General features: G+C 47.3%; 1 protein-coding gene across 1 annotated transcript; it reads left to right on the plus strand.

The window, feature by feature from the left end:
- The first annotated feature begins 12,167 nt into the window (after positions 1-12,167).
- On the plus strand, positions 12,168-18,482 carry LOC128792496 (uncharacterized). The gene is made up of 3 exons (XM_053950959.1): positions 12,168-12,995; positions 15,136-15,166; positions 16,700-18,482. Exons 1-3 carry the CDS (start codon positions 12,744-12,746, stop codon positions 17,050-17,052), a joined length of 636 nt encoding a protein of 211 aa, XP_053806934.1. The 5' UTR covers positions 12,168-12,743; the 3' UTR covers positions 17,053-18,482.
- The last annotated feature ends 569 nt before the right edge of the window (positions 18,483-19,051 follow it).

The following is a 19,051-nucleotide window of genomic DNA, read 5'->3' on the forward strand; positions in this document are numbered from 1 at the left end:
TGGAACCACCAGGATTAAGGGGAAGAAGTTGAAAAAAACCCAGAAAAGTTCTTAATTTGCAAGGAATTTGTGCATCATGTATGAGATATATGAATATGCAACAGGCTGTTGCTTTTAAGGGTTATTCCTCTGTTCACAAGGCATGGTTTTGGCAGCTCAGTGCCCAAAAACATCCGGACGTCCGTAATTCTTTGCTTTTATTGTCTTCTAATTGCACTAACTCTAAATTTTTATTACTCTAATTGTATTACTATTTTTATAACCATTTTATTTTTATTAAACTTTTAATGTTTTAAAAACCAAGCGATTGGCGTTTTTCACAAAATGGTCCGGAATTGCTGGGGTGGCTTTCTACAGCTTGAAATACCAGACTGGCCGCTGGGGGGGCTGCAGGAATCGCTGTGACACAGTTCGGAGGGCGGATGGAGAGTTTTGCTCCCCGCTGATGTGGTCCCAGCCGAGGGATGAACGCGGCAGGAGGTGACACAAGAAGGCAGGGGCAGGAGGCAGCCTCAGACAGGGGTTAGGGCTCGTCCCCATCTGCCCCAGAGCTCGAGAGCAGCCAGCACATCCATGACTCCACGCACACGCACAGCCTGCAGCCCCTAAGCCAAGGAGAGAAAGGAGGGTCAGGATTGCAGCTCTGGTCTCTGCTCCTGCACCTGGTTTTGGTGCTTACCCAAAACAAGCCCTAAAGCAAAATCCACGAGGGATGTGCCACCCATCTCAGCCTTGTAACCGGAGCTGGGGTCCCTCTGGCTGGTTCTGCCTGCCCCATCCCTTTGCAGGGTGACACAAGCTCAGCAGGAGGGTTGGGGTGTGCAAAAAACACCAATCACTTGTTTTTTAAAATTTTAAAAGTTTATTGGTGTGAAAAATGCATATTTTATGATTGGCTTTTCGCAAATATTACAATGAATATTATATGTGTGATGTTAGAAAGTTATGCTGTATTCATTCTCTTAAGTGGTGTGTTAAATATAGTTTTAGGTTATAACATAATGTTAAAATAGAAACTCTGTGATGTAAGATATTCTTTACTGGCTCAAGAAAGGGATGAGATAATCAAGAAACTCCTCGCACAGAGACAACAGCAACAGGAAACCTGAAGAGTTCCAGCCTCCTCATCAGAAAAGACAAACATTCTTCCACCTTCTCTCCGTCTTCATGGAACCACCAGGATTAAGGGGAAGAAGTTGACAAAAACCAGAAAAATTCTTAATTTGCAAGGAATTTGTGCATCATGTATGTGACATATGAATATGCAACAGGCTGTTGCTTTTAAGGGTGATTCCTTTGTTCTCAAGGCATGGTTTTGGCAGCTCAGTGCCCAAAAACATCCGGACACCCGTAATTCTTTACTTTTTATTGTCTTGTAATTGGCCTAACTCACAATTTTTATTACTCTAATTGTATTACTATTTTTATAACCATTTTATTATTATTAAACTTCTAAAAATTCTAAAACCAAGTGATTGGAATTTTTCACAAATAGTAATATAATAGTCATAAAAATAGCAATAAAATTAGAGTAATAAAAATGTGGACAATGAGGATTAGGACACTACGAGTGAGAGAAGTCTCATCGTGGGGCCAAGTCTCACCCAAGGCTGAGCGATGCCTCTTGCTTGTCTTTCACATGGGATTTTTTCTCCATGCAAAAGCAGGCCAACGTCACTAGCAGAATTCAGTCTTTGCCTGATTTTTCAAGTTTCCCTGTGTGAAAAATGCGTATTTTATGATTGGCTTTTCTCAAATATGAAATTGAATACTGTATGTATTATGTTATATTGATTAGAAGTGCTGTATTGACATTTTAGCAGTATGGTAAATGTATTTTTGTAGTTACAATAGAGCTTTTTTAGTTAAAATAGAAACGATGTACATGGGAAGAAAGGAATGAGGTACTTGCATCGAGATAGCAGCCACAGGACACCTAAATCTTCCAGAGAAAAAGAATTTATGGCTCCCTAATTAGAAGAAACTAACTTCTTCCTGCCTCGCTCAGCCCTGAAGGTGCCACAGGATTAAGAAGAAGACGCTGACACTGATCAGACAGAGCTCTTTGTTTCGACAGAATTTATGCATCATGTATGAGATGTATGAATATGCAACAGACCATTGCTTTTAAGGGTTAATTCTTTGTTCACAAGGCATGCTTTTCTTGGCTTACTGTCTGAGAGCATCCAGACATCCGTAATTCTTTGCTTTTTATTGTCTTGTAATCGGCCTAACTCTACATTTTTATTACTCTAATTGTATTACTATTTTTATAACCATTTTATTATTATTAAACTTTAAAAAATTCTAAAACCAAGTGAGTGGCGTTTTTCACACCCGGGAATGAAGGTTTAGGTTAATTCCCCTCTCCATTCACATTGTCACAGAACTTGAGCAGGGTGAGCAGAACCCTCACTGCTGGGCGCGGGCGCATTGAGTCATGTCAGGGTGACAAATCAGCTGCCCAGGGAGCAACAGAGAGATTTCTGACGACAGTGCATGCCAGTGAGCTTGGGGGGAAAAGATGCCTGGGCTGTCCCTCCATTCCTGAGGTCTGGGTGTCTCCTGATGCGCTGGCAGGCGGTGCACACACGGGAAGCGGGAGCTCGGATGCGTGGGGGAAACATCTGGATCTTTGTCAGCAAAACCAGCACTGTGTGGGTGTGGAGGTGGGAGCTCCCAGGGCTTTGCTGCAGTGAGAGGGAACGTCAGGGCCCTGCCAGCACAAAACCTTTCTGGCAGCAATCTCCCGGGGTGGCCTGAGGTCCGAATTCCTGCAAACACAAAAGCAACCCTCCTTTCCGGCTGCACCTTCCCTGCCTGCTCCTCCTCGGGTGCCCTCACCTCAGCAGAGGTGCACCTCCCTGCAGCACATGAGATCACATGAGATGCCCTACCCTGTGGGCAGCTGAGACCTGTCAGCAGCCTGTCCCGGTGGCGAGCCCGTAAATGCTATCTCGCCTCACCAAAAGGAGCAGGGAAGAAGTTTCAGTTCTTTTGCCTGGGGACGCTCACGGGAGCGGCTTTCAAAGCGGGGTTGATGATTAAGCGAATGCAACAGCTTCCAGCTGGAAATGCCAGCTCATCAGTTTCTGGGCTGGGCAAAAAAAAAACCAAACAAACTCACTCTGGTTGCAAAACTGTGAAAATGCCAATCACTTGGTTTTAGAATTTTTAGAAGTTTAATAATAATAAAATGGTTATAAAAACAGTAATACAATTAGAGTAATAAAAATTGTGAGTTAGGACAATTACAAGACAATAAAAGCAAAGAATTACGGACGCCCGGATGTTTTTGGGCACTGAGCTGCCAAAGCCATGCCTTGTGAACAGAGGAATAACCCTTAAAAGCAACAGCCTGTTGAATATTCATATATCTCATACATGATGCACAAATTCCTTGCAAATTAAGAACTTTTCTGGTTTTTTTTCAACTTCTTCCCCTTAATCCTGGTGGTTCCATGAAGACGGAGAGAAGGTGGAAGAATGTTTGTCTTTTCTGATAAGGAGGCTGGAACTCTTCAGGTTTCCTGTTGCTGTTATCTCTGTGCGAGGAGTTTCTTGATTATCTCATCCCTTTCTTGAGCCAGTAAAGAATATCTTACATCACAGAGTTTCTATTTTAACATTATGTTGTAACCTAAAACTATATTTAACACACTACTTAAGAGAATGAATACAGCATAACTTTCTAACATCACACATATAATATTCATTGTAATATTTGCGAAAAGCCAATCATAAAATATGCATTTTTCACAGAAGTGACTTAAATTTTTCTTCTGCCCGAGTCTCAATCAGCTTTTCTGTTCTGCTAGTAAATAGACAAGGTAGCTGAATGAACAGAGAGGTTTGGCTTTCACTTTCCACCCTCCAGGCACCATCAGGTAAGCTGCTGTTCAGCTACTTGGCTGTGTTCCACCACCCTGAGCTGTGCTGGGGGATTGCCTTGTCTCCCTGCTCCCAGCTCCCGGCTAAAACAAACTCCTGAACTGGTGCCTGCATCGTGGTAAGGGCGTGCAGAAACCAGGCACAGGTTGCTGTGAAACCTCCCAAATAAAGAGATGATCCCAGTGGTGAGAAGAGGTCAGTGAGAGGGCTTGGAGTACACAAAGTACTCAAGTGGCAGCTCTTGACACAATCTCTCAAGCATCCTGCCTCTGAAAGGTTAGATTTTAGGATAAGGTTGGTGACTGTCCCTTATTGGAGGAAACATACTTGATTTGGGTGAAAATCCCTTAATTTCAGCCAAATTCTCCAAGGAATGTAAATCAGTAGTTGGATAAAATCAGTTGAAGGGTTGGACTCAATCCTATTAACTTTATTTTGATACAAATGAAGGCACATTCCCACAGGCAGTAATTTTCTCTTGATTCCTTTCAAGATTGTTTCCATGTTTCATATTAAAAAAAGGCTTCATTTCAAAAATAACACTGCTTTTTTCAAAGACAAACAAATAAAAGCCTTAAGAGCAAAACAAAATATTTTGCTTACATTTGAACTTGTAACATTTTTGTCTGCAAGGCCAGATGTTTTTCCTTCTTGATCTTTACAAATTTTCAGTTCATAAACCAGACAGTCACACACTGCCAGGAAGGCTTTTCATACAAGCCATGGGATCTGTCCAGGACGTCTCCCAGATGTTGGGACGTCTGTGCAAGGAAACACAAATCTGGGGAACGTGGCAGTGATAATGCACACAGGTGTCTGAAGGGATGGGGCTTTTTTTCCTTGCTTCTGGTCTGGGCTGAGGATGACTCCTGTTTTTCTAAGCCTTGCTGGAGACAGCAGTAGCAGGAGCTGAGCTCTGGGAAGACGTGCAGAGAGGGTGGGCAGCGACCCAGCTCGGGGGGCAGAGCTGACTGAGTTCTGGGAGGTCAAACACTGAGCTCAGTGTGTGGATGCCTCTTCCCTGGCTTCTAGGCAAGCACGAGGGGAGAAGGGGCTGCCTTGGGTGGTTGAGGGGGGTCCCCAGCCTGCTTTCCTCATGGCATTTCCACTCTGCTCGCCGTCCTCTGCATGGGAAGGAGACTCCTGCTGAGGAGCTCTGACACGGAGCCACGGGTGTCTGACAGCACAGCGGGGTCACAGGCTGCCAAGTCAGAGCAGCTCGGAGCAGGAGAAGCTGCTGAGGGTCCCAGCCCAGCAGCCAGGGGCTGGTCACGGTGTCACAGGAGCCAGCCACGCGCGTGTGCTGCTGTCCCCGGGGAGCAGAGGCGGGATGAGGGACGGGCGACTGGCACGCGCCTGCTGCAGCCTGTGGTCCTTTTGGAGCACGTTTGTGAGGGTGTGGGCCACAGCACAGCATGACTGCTGAATTTATGACACGGTTTGCTCACCACAAATTCCACAGGAGGCACTTTTTGGTCTTCTGGATGGCGCAATGCTACGGATTCCAAAAAACCCTGCACTGGGGTTATCCTAACTCCTTATTCCAGAGATTTTTCTCCACCAGATCCCTGCCTCTGTCCCAGGATCATGGATGGTCAGAGGAGAAAGGAGCATCCTGAGCTGCCTCACTCTGGGAAGACCAAAGAGGACCTGCAGCTGCAGGACCCTGCATGGACCCTTGGACCCAGGAGCATCAGGAGGGTGACACGGGATCTGTGCTGGCTGCTCCTTACAAAGTGAGCTCACATAGAAGGGAGCATTCCGTTAAATGAACAGGTAGCGGGATTAAACGGAAAACAAGGACTTCTGGAAGTATTTTTTTCATGCAATAGGCCATATAAAATAACCTGCTGAAGTCATTGCCGTAAGAGGAAGCTGAAAGGTTGGACAGGTTCAGAAAGCAGCCCGTTCACACACAAGGAATCCCTCGGAAACTGCTGAAAGGAAAGAAATAGAGCACACATCAGACCTGGTGTCTAAGGCAGGACACCACACAGGATGGGCCCCTGAGCCCACTCAGCTCAGCCACTGTTATACAGGGCTGAATGGGAGGGGCAATACTCAAAAAAAATGGGTCCCCAGAGCTGAGCAGCCCAGGCACAGCAGTGGCAGGCCAGGCTGTCTGTGCCCAGTGTGGGCAGCTCCATGCCACGTGCCAGGGCTGGGTGTCCCTGTGGCACCTGCTGACCTGCCAGGGCAAAAAATCCCCTCTTGCAAAGCTCATGTGGTTAAAGGCAGGGAGTTGTGCAAGGCAGCACTGGAGGTGCTGATGACACAGCCCCAGCTCCATCGTAAGGCTGGTTCTTCAAAAGTGGTTCTTCAAATGCACGGAGGAAATAAAAGCAGCATCTGATGATGCAATGGGAAGAAAGTCAGCAGGGGGAAATTATAGACATCCATGCACAAGGAGAAGAGTGTTTAATTAGCACAGCCACCCTCAAGCAATGGTGTGGGGAGCAGGGACAGCCCAGGGCAGGGGCTGGGGGCTCACCCCACAGCTGGGCTGTGCCCCTTAGGGGGCACTGAGGAAGGCAGGAGGTGCCTGGCTCACACTGCACAGTGCTGAGCTAAAAAGCAACCCAGGTTTTCAGCCAACATTTTCAGAGCTGCGTTTCTTGGCAGGCTGGCCCAGAATGGACACGCAGCTCCGAGCTGAGTGACAGCAAGAGCAGGGCAGTTTCATTTTACCAGGGAGGGCAGGAGCAGAGAGAGGCAGGCTGCCAGACGGTGATGCAATGTGAGATTCTGAGCTCTAAGTCTTTCTGACAGATTAGAAGAAGAAGAATTTCAGTGTCTGGGTGGGTGATGCAAGCCTTGGGCTGGGAAAGAACCATGCCAAGGCTTCGCAGCTTTCAGAAGGATTTCTTCTTTCCCATCTCAGCAATCTGGGATCTCTGCCAGAGGAGGAGCAGGATGGGTGAATAAACAAACTGTAATTCACTTTCCAAAAGCAATTTGTAAGGCAAGTGAAAGAGCAAAATGAGGCAACAAATGCTCTTTTCCCTCCACTCCTCCCTCTGGGCTCCTTGCCACAACATGCCCTGGGTATGCCAGGCACCCCTGCACTCCACAGCATACCCAAGAGCTCAGAAATGTCACACAAAAACCAAGTCCCATCCTTCTGTACACAACCTCCCACACTGGAAAAGACATTGCTACATACTTGTTCCATGCCAGTGCATCACCACCCTCATGGTAAAATATTTCTTCCATATAGCTCATCTGAACTGACCTTCTTTTAAAACCATTTAAACTAATGGCTTAAAACCATTACCCCTTGTCCTGTCTGTCTGAAATGTCAGTCCTCACCTTTCTTGTAAGCCCCCAATAAGTACTGAAAGGGGTCAGTGAAGTCTCCCTGGACCCTTCTGTTCTTGAGGCTGAACAACCCCAGCTCTCTCATCTTTCTCCACTGGAGAGGTGCTCCATCCACCTGATCATCTTTGTGGCCCTCTCTGGACTCACTTCAACAAATCCATATCTTTCCTGAGCTGAGGGCCTCAGAGCTGGATGCAGACTCCAGAGGGGGTCTCACCCCAGCAGGGTAAAAGGGCAGAACCCCCTCCCCTGGCCTGTTGGTCACATCTCCTTTCCTGCAGCCCACATTTCCCCCAGAATCCATTTGCATTAATGTGCTATGTGCAGGGCTAGGTATAGAAGTGCACATGTCTCAAGCCTGGGCACGAGAGCAAGAGTGTCACAGAAGGGCAGGGTGAAATTCAAATGGTCTGGACAGAGTGCCTGAAAAAATGAGACACAACTGAGGAAGAAGAAGGTGCAAGTCCCTACTCTGCACGGGCAGGAATGACCTGCAGTAGAACTGCAATAAGGAGTGAATAGTTTGTGAGGAAGGCACCTGGGGACTGCAGAGTCCTGGGGCCAGCTGAAGGTGACACTGGCTGGAAAAGGCAGAAGTCACTCTGTACGAGGAAGCTGGAAGGTGTGTGTGGGAGGGCTCAGTCTAGAAGCAAGTATCCCACTTCCTGAAAGGGCATGAATCAGTCATGAGCAGAAGGAAAACTGGGATATTTGCAGATGTGGGAAACATCTCCCAAGAGTCCCATTGTCCTCTGGAAAGATTTGTCCATAAATGACTGATGCAGAGAGAAAGGAATAACCTGACCATGCTGCAGAGGAAAGGGGCCAAGGCTTAACCTGGAAGCCCATGGGAGACTGAGGACAAGCCCCACATTGTTAAGGAGAATGAAGACCTAGATCAGAGGGCCTCCTTGGGGTCTTTAGTTGGACAATTTCCTTCCAGCTACCATGCCAGAAGCAGCTGGTGCTCCTGCCATGGGATGGGGTGGGGTGAGGGGGCAGAGGACCTCCCTGGGCACATGGTGCTTGCAGCTGAAGGAGAGAATAAACATCGAGTTTCTGCAACAGCTCTACTGAGAGCTGGAAAATGAACTCACCCATCTATCTGCAAATATCAAACAGATTTTCTGAGACCCGTGCAGAACCACTGTGATTTTCCAGATTAGCCATGACCACTGGTACTCTCTGGGTGAGGAGAGTGCAAATATGTGAACAACCACTTCCCTATTTGATGTCTTTGGAAGACCATAATTAGCACTTTTTTGTCCTGTCCCATTCACACTGTTTCCACTTACGCTCTCACACCACAACTCCCCCACTTTTGCAGCAAGAGGCAGCAGAGAAGAGGTTGCACTGTTGCACTGCTTCCTCCAACCCCAGTGACAAGGCCTGAGAAATACTTTTTAGAGTTTTGAACTAGGCAAATCACTCTTTTCCTCCAAGGTGCCAGACAGAGGACTAGCTCCCTCTCTGAAGTCCTCTGCCCCTGTTTTGGTTTCAGTGCAGGACTTGGACAATTGGAATGAGACTCTCAATCTCTTTGACAAATCTGCATTTGCAACAGGACACCCAAAGTGTTGTCCCTGCAGCTCTGACAGCTTAGATGGCCCTGACATCCTTCCCCCAAGCAAGAACTGCCAAGAGCCTGGAGCAGGTCTCCCTCCACTGGCATCCCTGGCCCAAAGGGCAGCTCTCACCTGTCACTAACCCCAGCACATGCTGAAAACACGGCCAAAGACAATATTGCTCCACAATTTCTCTGGGTTTCAATCCTTTTCATTAGGCTGATGAAGACACTCAGCCCTTGTGGCTAAACCCAGATGGCAAATTTCCAGGATCCCATTTAACACGAGCCCCTGCCTTCAGCCACCCCTCGCTTCAGTCACGTTCAGATCACAGCCCTCCTAGCCCAGCCTAGCAGCCAGGGGCTGAGTGGAATACAAACAGATAGAAAACAAGGGCAGACAATGCATGAGGAGCAAGCCAGGACAGGCTGCCAGAGAACTCCAAACACTTCCTTCACTCTTAACACCCAGGATTCCCACCGGGGCCCTCACCACTGTGGTCCCCCCCTCTGGCACTGTGCCTGCTGCACAGCCTGTGGCCCTGAGACTGGGACTCAGAGTGTCCAGGGGCTGCCCCAAAGGCACCCTGCCATGGCATTTCCCCCATGGAGCCCAAATTTATTTGTTTTTTTTTTCCATTTTAGCCCATTGATATTGTTGTGACCCCAAAAGACTCAGTTTGGGAGAAACAAGGGCAGCAGGAGTGCCCAGACACAGGGTGCAACAGAGAGACCTGAAATTCAAATTAATCAATCCTTCTCTTTCTCCTTCTCTGCTCCTGTAGACTAGGGCTGAAACTCCTCTAGGGTTTTCCTATGCTTCTTAAGCCTCTCTCATATCCCTGGAAAGCTGTGGCAGCTGGAAACGTGCCAGCCTTCCCACAAACACACAGAAATGCAGGCTGCACCACAAAGTAAAGACAGGGCAATCTTTGTTTTGACAGAAAACAGGCTGGTCACGAGTTGAGACACCTACTTCAGGGTTAAAGCAAACTTCATACTCATACCAGTGGTGCCTTATTTGGTGAAGAAAAATGCAGATATTTATGAGGCTTTGGAAAGCAGCTGCCCAGAGGACAGGCTGCAAAGCCCAGAGTGCATCTGAGCCAGAGGGGCTGGGACAAACGTGCTAACGAGGGTTGGCACAGTGCCACACAGAGTCATGGAAAGTTCCTGCCTGAAAACGCGTGTGGTAAATTTGCTGCTTCCAGTTTATGCCTGAGACATTACCACAAGTCCCCAGGGCTGGGCTTAGGCAGAGGAAGGAAGGTCCCCAGTGAAGCACATGATAGCCCCTGTAATCATTTGAACAGATACTTTGGATTAAGAAACTGGCAGGGAGTCAAACACCTGCACCTACGCACTCCAACACAATGGACATGCAAAGGCAGAAACGAGCTTTGTGGATTTTGAGCTGTGGCATTGCCGGTGTGAAGCCTGCCAAATGCTCGTGTTCTAAAGAGACCACAGAAGGGAAGTAAGGGCAAAAAGGCAGGTAAGAGTCACACCCTGCTCCTTAGAATCATTTAGGTTGGAAAAGAGCTCTAACATCCTGGAGTCCAGCCACGAAACTAACGCTGCCAGGTCCACCACTAAACCATGTCCCTGTGTCCCTCCATGCAGAGCACAACTGCTCCTACACTAAATTTCTTTCCACATCTCCCTAACCAACTGTGAGGAGAGAGGAAAAAAAAAAGAAGAAAAGGAAGGATGAAAACAACATACAGTGGGCATCCTGTCAATTTACACACTGGTTGCAAAATCCCATTCCGAGAGCTCAGGCTGCTTTTGAGAAGTGTGAGAAATGAGGAAGAGAATGGGCCCAAATCTGGTTGTGATTGAATATTCTGCTCTGCTTAGCCTGAGTCTTTTTTTTTTTTTTTTTTTTTTTTTAAACTGAGAGCAACAAGGTTAAATACTGGCTGAACAAAAACTGCTGGGGTCTGTAGGCAAAATACAGTTGAGATGCAGCCATAAATATTCTTGCAAGTAGAGAGAGAGCCTTAATTTAAACAGTGATTTCACTGCTCCCAAGCCTGGCTGAGGCTGGTGGGACCTGCAGAATAAAATGCTGCTTGCTGCCTCCTGCACAGGGCTTGTGGCATCACTGGCATGCTGGCACAGGGCTGCAGTGCCAGGGCTCTCTCCCTGGCAGTGTATTTACAAGTAACACCATGGAAAGGCAGATTTACAGTCCCTGGCCACTGCCCTCCAGTGCTGCCCCTTAACACAGTGGGTCACATAGGCAACTGTATCCATGCTAAATGTGACATGACATCATGGATAGAAAATAAATATAATACTAGCTGGACTCAAGGTGGAGTCCAGCCTGTCCAACATTTGGAAACATTCAGCTCCAGACCCTTTTTGGTCCTGTATGATCCCGCCCTTGTGTGATCATTCTCATTTAAACCCTGCATTTATTGACGTAACTGGCAAATTTTGCATCCCAGGACTGGCACTTTCTGCCCCGAGCTCTATCTGTGGTAGCAATAATAGCTTTGTATTTGATCAAAAGGTCTCCCCACAGAGGCCAAGTCCTTAAATGATTTCCTTTGGAAGGACTTTGTGGAAAGTACCTTGTGTCCTTGCCATCAATCGTGTGAAATCACTACCGAGTCAGGCAGGAAACCTCCACAGGCTGCGGGGGTGACACAGGAAAGTCACCCCGAGGCTCCCCTTTTGCACAGATTGCCCTAAAGCTGCCCCCAAAGGGTGCCCTGAAGGGCAGCTAGCCCTGCCAGGGACCAGCCCCAACCAGGCAGCTCCACACAGATATTTAATTTTGGTTTTATGCAGCCAGAAGAGCTGAGGTTTCACCCACAGGTTGGGAAGAGGCAGAGAAGAACCAAGAGTAAAGTTTATAAAGTTCATTTCTTATGCATTCCATCCCCAGAAAGGGAGTGCAGAAGAGCTGGCAGAGATCTCTCAGTGACATCTTTGTGACATAAGAATTTCTTTTCTAAATAAACACCAATGAAGAGCACTTTTTCGTATTAAAAGAAAACTCAAAAGAATGTGCAGAATGTAAGAATCAAAACTGCTTTCAAGGTTGACAGTTAAAATATTTCTTTTAGCTGGTGGGTTTTTTTAGTTTACATTTAGTTTTTACTTCTCAAGCCTATTTGTTTTTTTTTTAACTTTTTTTTTTTTTTTTTTTACCTTTTCCACGCTTTAATCACAGTTTTGTTCCCACAATACAGAACTCAAACAGCAGGTAAGAAAAAAATTACAGAACCAGGAAAAGCTAAAATTTATTTCAGGAAGACCTTGAAAAAAGCAGGTAAGAAAAAATATAGAACCAGGAAAAGCTAAAATTTATTTTAGGAAGACCTTGAAACGCAGCTCATTTCAAACTGCAAACTGAAAGCCATCTACAAAACCCCAACCCTTTTCCTACCCTTCCTTGTCCTTGAGTGGCATCAGGGGGAAGTGGAGGCTGGCAGTTGGATTTCATCTGCTGTTCCCTTTTGCTGCCAAGACTGTTGCGTGGCGTCATGGTTTGGAGTGAGTGTGGTTTCACTTTTATTGCATGCATCGTGTCCCCAGGGAAGTGGAAAAACGCCCTTCTGTCATCGCTCTGCTGTCATGATGAGAACCAGATCCCATCTGCTGCCAGCTCCTCAGCCAGCACACAGCAAGCACGGGCACCTCCAGAGACAGCATCAGGTAGGATGAGGTTCCTGTGCTTGGCACCTCATCCCTTCATCCCCCATCCAGTGAACTCTGTGCTCCCTGGAGGGTTTTTAACCTTGACCCCTTGCGCTGGTATTCCGAGGTGATTTTTGGAGCCCGTTGCCGGTTTCATTTCAGGCCTCCTGGGCCAGGAGCCAGCTGAAAGCTCCCTGCTTCACTTTTGTGAGGAAGTGCAAACTCACACTGCTTTTCAGCCTGGGCTGATGATGAAACCTGGTGGCTCCTCCTCTTGGCCTTATTAGCATGGGGAAATCACCAGCATAAAATCCTGTCCATGTCCTGCTGTGGCTACACGGACCTCGGGAATCCCAGCAGTGCCTTCCTCAGCACTGCTGCTGTTTGCATCCTCATCCTCCCTCCAGCTGTACTAATGTCAGGCATCATGGAGGCACCAGCCATGCTGGAGAATGGGAAGAATGTGCCAGAGAAGAGGAGATCGCTGGTGGCTTTTCATGCTCTCATTTTTGTGTTGATTATTGTCTCAGCCCTGGTTCCCATCATCTTCTGTTTGCTCCATCATCAGCAGGTAAGGACAAAGCAAAATTCTTAAGTCTGCAGTGTAGTATTCCTGATTATTAACTGTACTGTGTTGCTGCTATCAGCTAACTCCAACTCAGCTAATTCTCTCCTCTTTGAAGACTCCTAATGCTTTAGGTTTCCAAGATTTCAACTGATCATGTTTTCACCAATCCCTTATTGTCTCACCGATTCCTCAATGTCTTCAGTGTTTTCCCTTCATTTCCTTCAGCTTAAAAAAAAGAGTCAGGTTTTATTTCTCTGGTTTTTCTTCTCCTGCACCCATGATGTGCACTGTTCCAATCTGGTATCAAGTGATGATGCTCTGTAGGGAACAGAGAGGCTGAGAAGTCATGGTAATTCACCAGGCACAAAGCCTTTTCACACTTGGTTTTTACAGTCTAGCACAAAAAACAGTTACTGAACCGAGTTTTGCTCTGCATTTCATGAGCTAATCCCAATGAGCTTTTTCTCACTGTACACACAGTACTGAACAGAAATACAGGGTGAGCCAAGTGACTCATGGGCTGAAGATCAGCTTCTTATTTTCTGCTTTCCAAAATGTGTCCTGGAGGAGCCAAGAAATAATTTGGGATGCCAGGTTGATCCCGCTGTAATGTACCTCCCTCCAGTTCCAGTTCTTCAGGGGAAGACACAAGGAAAGAGCCCCCTTCTGTTAAGAGGAAGGGTGGTTTGTTCTCATGGTCTGGGAGCTGCTTGGGGCATAACGATGCCAGGAACCCCTCTGAGGACTGATCCTACAAGGTATAGAAATTTTAAAAATAAAATATGAAGTCTGCTAAATTCCTACAAGAGAGAAATGTTCTCTGCACCTTATAGCAGGGAAACATAAAAAACCCAAAATAAATTATTTGCTTTTAATCCACTTTTAGCCCCAAATCCACAGCTTCCATCACGCATTTGGGAGCTGTGAAGCACCAGCTCTGTGAGCTGCAGTTACAGCTGAACCCCCCTGATGGCAATGAGCACACAGATGTTCACACATATTCCACTCCTTCCCTTCTTTTTTTTTTCCAGGAACGTTTTTCTGTTTACTAACTTTCTGTTAGTAAGCAGAAAGTTTCTTTAGTAAGTGAAAGGACTGCTTTCAGTCCTGTTGATTCCCGTTAACTGGGGAAAGCAGGGCAGGGCAGTGAAAGCCTTTCCCTGCAAGGCAGCCAACAACCTCCCCAGCACTCAGGACAGCAACCTCCTAAGGAAGGAAGGACGTTGTGCTCCAAGAGCATATTCAAGCATTTCTGAGCTTAGATGTGAGAGGAGTGAGGCAGAACCAGGTGCCTGTGTCTGTAAGCTGATCCCAAATCTGTTTTCTATGGGCTCTGCCGGAGGGAGAGCGGAGCTGCTGTGTAGGAAGAGCTCCACGAGCAAAGCCCAAGCCGTGAGTCACGGAGACAGACTGAAATCTCTTGCCACTGACACTTTCCCACCAGGGCACCCATGGAGACACCTCCTTCCCTGGGCTGCAAAGGCATTGCAGAACTGACTGCTGGATCAGAAAGCCCCGTGCCTGTCGCCCTGAGCTCAGCATGTGCAGCAGTTAGAGGGAAGAAGACTTCAAAGCCAGCAGCTGTCCTCCCTGCTCTGCCTGGCTGCTGTGGTAGTGCTGATTTTATTTGCCTGAGTCACTCCACACTGCACAGAAGGAAAGGTTCATGGGTTTAATGAGGGTGAATTAGCACAGCGCTGTGCAACTTCCCACGTTTGTGCACTGGCTTTAAGTCAAGTCCTTGGCCACAGAGCCATCGCTTGTGAGCACCCACAAGAGCTGAGTCCAGGCATGGAATGAAATCCTGTCACCCAAGATGAATGTAGAACTTTTACCAGGTCTACTACAGGTCACTGCTGATTGCTTGTCTATTTTTTTTTTTTTTTTTTATTATTTTTTAATAAGACCACCAAAATGAATATGAAAAAATTGACCTATTTTAAGCATTTCATAACTTCGTTGGAAAACATCTGTTTTTTTGTAACAAAACAGTGCTTGCGTTTGTAATGGTGGATAGAAAAATAACTTTTCTTTCTGGGAGAATGCTTTCATGCTCTTGTAATGATAATGCTCCTCTACTGAGCTCACTGATAAATGGAAAATTACAGGAGAAAACACTGACCAAGCCCTCTTCTCTCCACAGGCACCAGGGTCATGCTGGGCACATGGATCTTGTAAGTATGGAGATTCTAGACCTGCTTTCTGGCTTGTGCTGTGACACAAGATGACAGTGTCACAGGCCTGGTGCTGTTTAAGGACAGGGGTCAGCACTGACAGAGTCCCCAGGGCACTGTGACAAACGGAGCTGCCCAGCTCTGCACCCAGGGCTGGCAGCCAGCAGCTGCCTCTCTCTGTGTGAGTCAGCTGCACCTCCCCAAATATAGCCTGTGAAACCCACAGTGATGCCTTAAGTTTGAGCTTTCGTGTTTTCCAGATTCCGTACTGCATTTGTGTGTAACTCTGAGCTTCATATAAAGTGTTGGCGAGTTCTCCTCACAGTTCAGTCACACACAACAATCCTTTTCCAGCCCCAGAACCAAGGACACCGCTGCAGCTTCAGGCCCAAAATTAATCATTTAGGTTGGAAAAGAGCTCTAACATCCTGGAGTCCAACCATGAAACTAACGCTGCCAGGTCCACCACTAAACCATGTCCCTGTGTCCCTCCATGCAGAGCACAACTGCTCCTACACTAAATTTCTTTCCATATCTCCCTAACCGACTGTGAGGAGGGAGGAAAAAAAAAAAAAAGAAGAAAAGGAAGGATGAAAACAACATACAGTGGGCATCCTGTCAATTTGCAAAAAGTGCAAACAACAGGGAATTGAGGAGAGCAGACTGGGAGGGTGGGACTGCATCACCTGGAGCTGGAATTGGACAATTAACCCCCAAATGGAAATGGACCAAAACCTATAAAAGTGTGAAAACTCCTGACCTGGGGTCCATCTTGGCTGTAGCCATGGCCAAGCTCTTGTACTGCCCAAGGTGTATGCTGTGATGGCCTTTTAATAAATCCCTACTTTATTCCTTTAACTCTGTCCAGCCTCTGTTCCAGGGAGCCTCTCAAGGCACCAACAGGGCTCATCACTTTTACTGCTGCTGGGTGTTAATCACCAGCTCTCCAAGCAAACCCCAGGGCAGTTCTAAAGTAACGCCCGTAGAGTACCTGAGACCTTCAGAGAGGTTTAATTAATTCAATGAAAAACTTCTGCACACATAGAATTTCAGCCAATGACTGTTCCCCTCCTGAAGTGCTATAACCACAGCAGCCAGCAAGATTGCTGTCATCCTCATCATCCTCAGATCCAGCTGAAAGTCCACCTAGGAATTTTTTGTTATTAGAGACCAGCTCAGACCCAACCCTCAGTCTTGAAGATCCCCCCTCTCCAGGGTGCTTTCCACAGCTAAGCTGTCCTGGCAGCGAGCACCTCCAAGCCACCCATAGCCACAGAGGTCCTTCACAGCCTCTCCTGGCAGGTTGAGAACCCTTTCTAGCGCTTCTTAGAAGTCAGTAAACTCAAAAAGAATGATCAATAATAATTACAATAACAGGAAGTAGAATAACAAGTAAATATTAATTGTTAGAAAGTCAAGAAGTGAATGGGGAGTGGGAGAATGGGAAACAGCGATAAAACAGGCTCATGTACAGAACAAGGTTATCATTGGACATAATTACTCACCACACCATTTTGTCTGTGCTTTCCTCAGTAAAAGAGTCTTCTGCACAAGACCCAGGAGTTTTGATCTGGAACTGGAAGTTAGAGCACTGCAACGGGATTGTGCAGGGCCAAGGGCAGTACCTCATCATCCAGCAGAGTGGCAAATACTTCATCTATGCTCAGCTCTTCCGCAAGGAGACACTCAAAGAGCCTTTTACGCTGATGCTTTACAAAAACGAAACAATCGCCCTCAACAATGCTGTGGGACATGAGAATGGCACAGTAAACTTTGCGAGACCCTTTTTCCTGCAGAAGGGAGATAAACTGGACTGTAAGAAGAACGACGGGTCGGATGACAGTCTGCTAGAGAATCAGACTTATTGGGGCCTGTTTAAAATGTAGCAGGACTGCTCTGAGTCAGCTCCTCCCTTATTTCCTCCAGGAAACCTTAGGTCGTGGATGAAGAATCTGGAATGTCTCTTTGGGTGAAATTCAGCTTGCTGGAATACGTGCCACAGTAAGCTTGTGTCCTGCAGTGACAGTGAACAGCACACTTTGGTAATGATGAATGGATGCTGATAGACACAAAGTATGAGCAAAAGATGGAGGAAAAAAAACCTCAATGCGTTGTGGGGTTGACTCTGAGATCCTGGAAAAACAAGCCCCTGTATTCAGCCTGTTCTGAGCTGGGGAGGAGCTCTACTCTGCAGCTGGCTGCATTTCAGAGCTGGGTCCCTTCTAACCAGAGGTGCTACATAAAGACAAGATATTTTATATCCTTCCCGCACAACCTGCCAGTGAAGCAACTTGTCCACAGCAGAGGGACAAAATTGTTCAGAAACAACACAAGAAAAGCTTCTCAGCCCCCTCCATGGCCTTGCCACTAGCAAGGGAAACACGCCAGGGAAGCTCCATCTCCACGGGCAGTTCAGAGCACAAGGAGCTTTCCAGCGAAGTTCAAGCAGTGCGAACCCAAGGCAGCTCCATGGCACGGTGCAGACAGCCCCAGCACAGGGAGCCTGGGGTGCAGCCCAGGCAGGTGCCACGGGGGATGGATCACTGCTGGCTGAGCAGCACCAAGCCGAGGTTACTGAGTGTCACAGAGGTTGTGGAGGAGAGCTAATGGCAGAAGAGAGTGAGCACAGAGGGGAAACAAGAGGATGGAGGCTTGGAGGGCTGTTCCCAGAATTTTCTTTTCTATGCTGTGTAGTGGGTGTTGCAGGCAGGGCAGGGCAGACACGGTCCTGCCGTGAAATGAGGAAGGGCTGAGCATCCCCCCCTTCCCACAGACACAGCTCTGACATCCAGCACAAAGCACTGCCAGCACCACAGCGGGGAAAACGTGAGCCAGCAGGGAAGCAGGGCATCCTTCACCTGCTCACTCCAGGGTGTGTCTGCTGTGCTTCCCCAAATGAGCATCGGGTCACCTGCAGATCACAGAACACCTCAGAACCTCAGCAAAGGCCAAGTGCTCTCCAAAGAGCAGGTGGCTGTGGCTGCAGGACAGCCCAGCTGCCTCACAGCCTGGTTCCTCCTCTCCCTTGCCTGGGCAGGCTCTCCCAGTGGGTCTGGTTTTTGCTTTCCAGCCTCCTGGACCTTCGTGGGTTACTACTCCCACCATTCCTCACAGCTTGTCACAGCCCTGGGGATGGACTTTCATGGGAAAGAAAAGCAACTGAGAAGTTGGATGGAAAGAAATTATTACTTAGGGTGGATTGAGGCAGTTAGGAGTGCTATTTGCTGTTATAATTTTATATTCTATGTATTGTAACTTCAGAGAACATAGAGTCAAGTTTTTGCAGATATGTCTGCAGTCCTGTGTTCAGTTTCATACAAGCTATTACCAATTAAAATATACTTTAGTTCTTACATTGCTTTGTTGATTCCTTAATTTAAATATAAAAAAAATAAAAGAACCAAAAAACACCCTTACAAACCGCAAGCGTATCTCCGTTCTTTGATACAGACTGAAAAAATAACTGGCTGATACATTTCTCTACCCTTTATCTGCTTTCACTAAAGGCCCTCTTCTTCTCTGAGAAGCTGGCAATGTCAGCACCCAGTGAGATCAGTTTGCACTGCACAGTCCCAGGGCAGAACTCAGGCATCTTCCTTGGGGAGCTCCATGCACCACCCACCCTCCCCAATTACTTCTGAGGCAAAGCAAGCCCAAAAGGGTCTGCTGGGGATGAGGAACTTCTTGTTCTGCACATCAGACCAGCAAAATTCCAGACCCTGCAACAGCTGGCCTGAAGATCTGGCTCCAAGACCCCAAAGATCAGCTAAGCCCAAGGAGAGGAAAATCACCACAGTGCACCAGTTCCTCCTCTCTTTCACTTAGTGAATCAAAAACCACGCAGGCAGCAGAGCTGGAAGCAGCATCCTGTACTTTTAGGCAGAG

This window comes from Vidua chalybeata, chromosome 9, assembly GCF_026979565.1.
Source record: "Vidua chalybeata isolate OUT-0048 chromosome 9, bVidCha1 merged haplotype, whole genome shotgun sequence".
In the NCBI taxonomy this organism is placed as follows: Eukaryota; Metazoa; Chordata; class Aves; order Passeriformes; family Viduidae; genus Vidua; species Vidua chalybeata.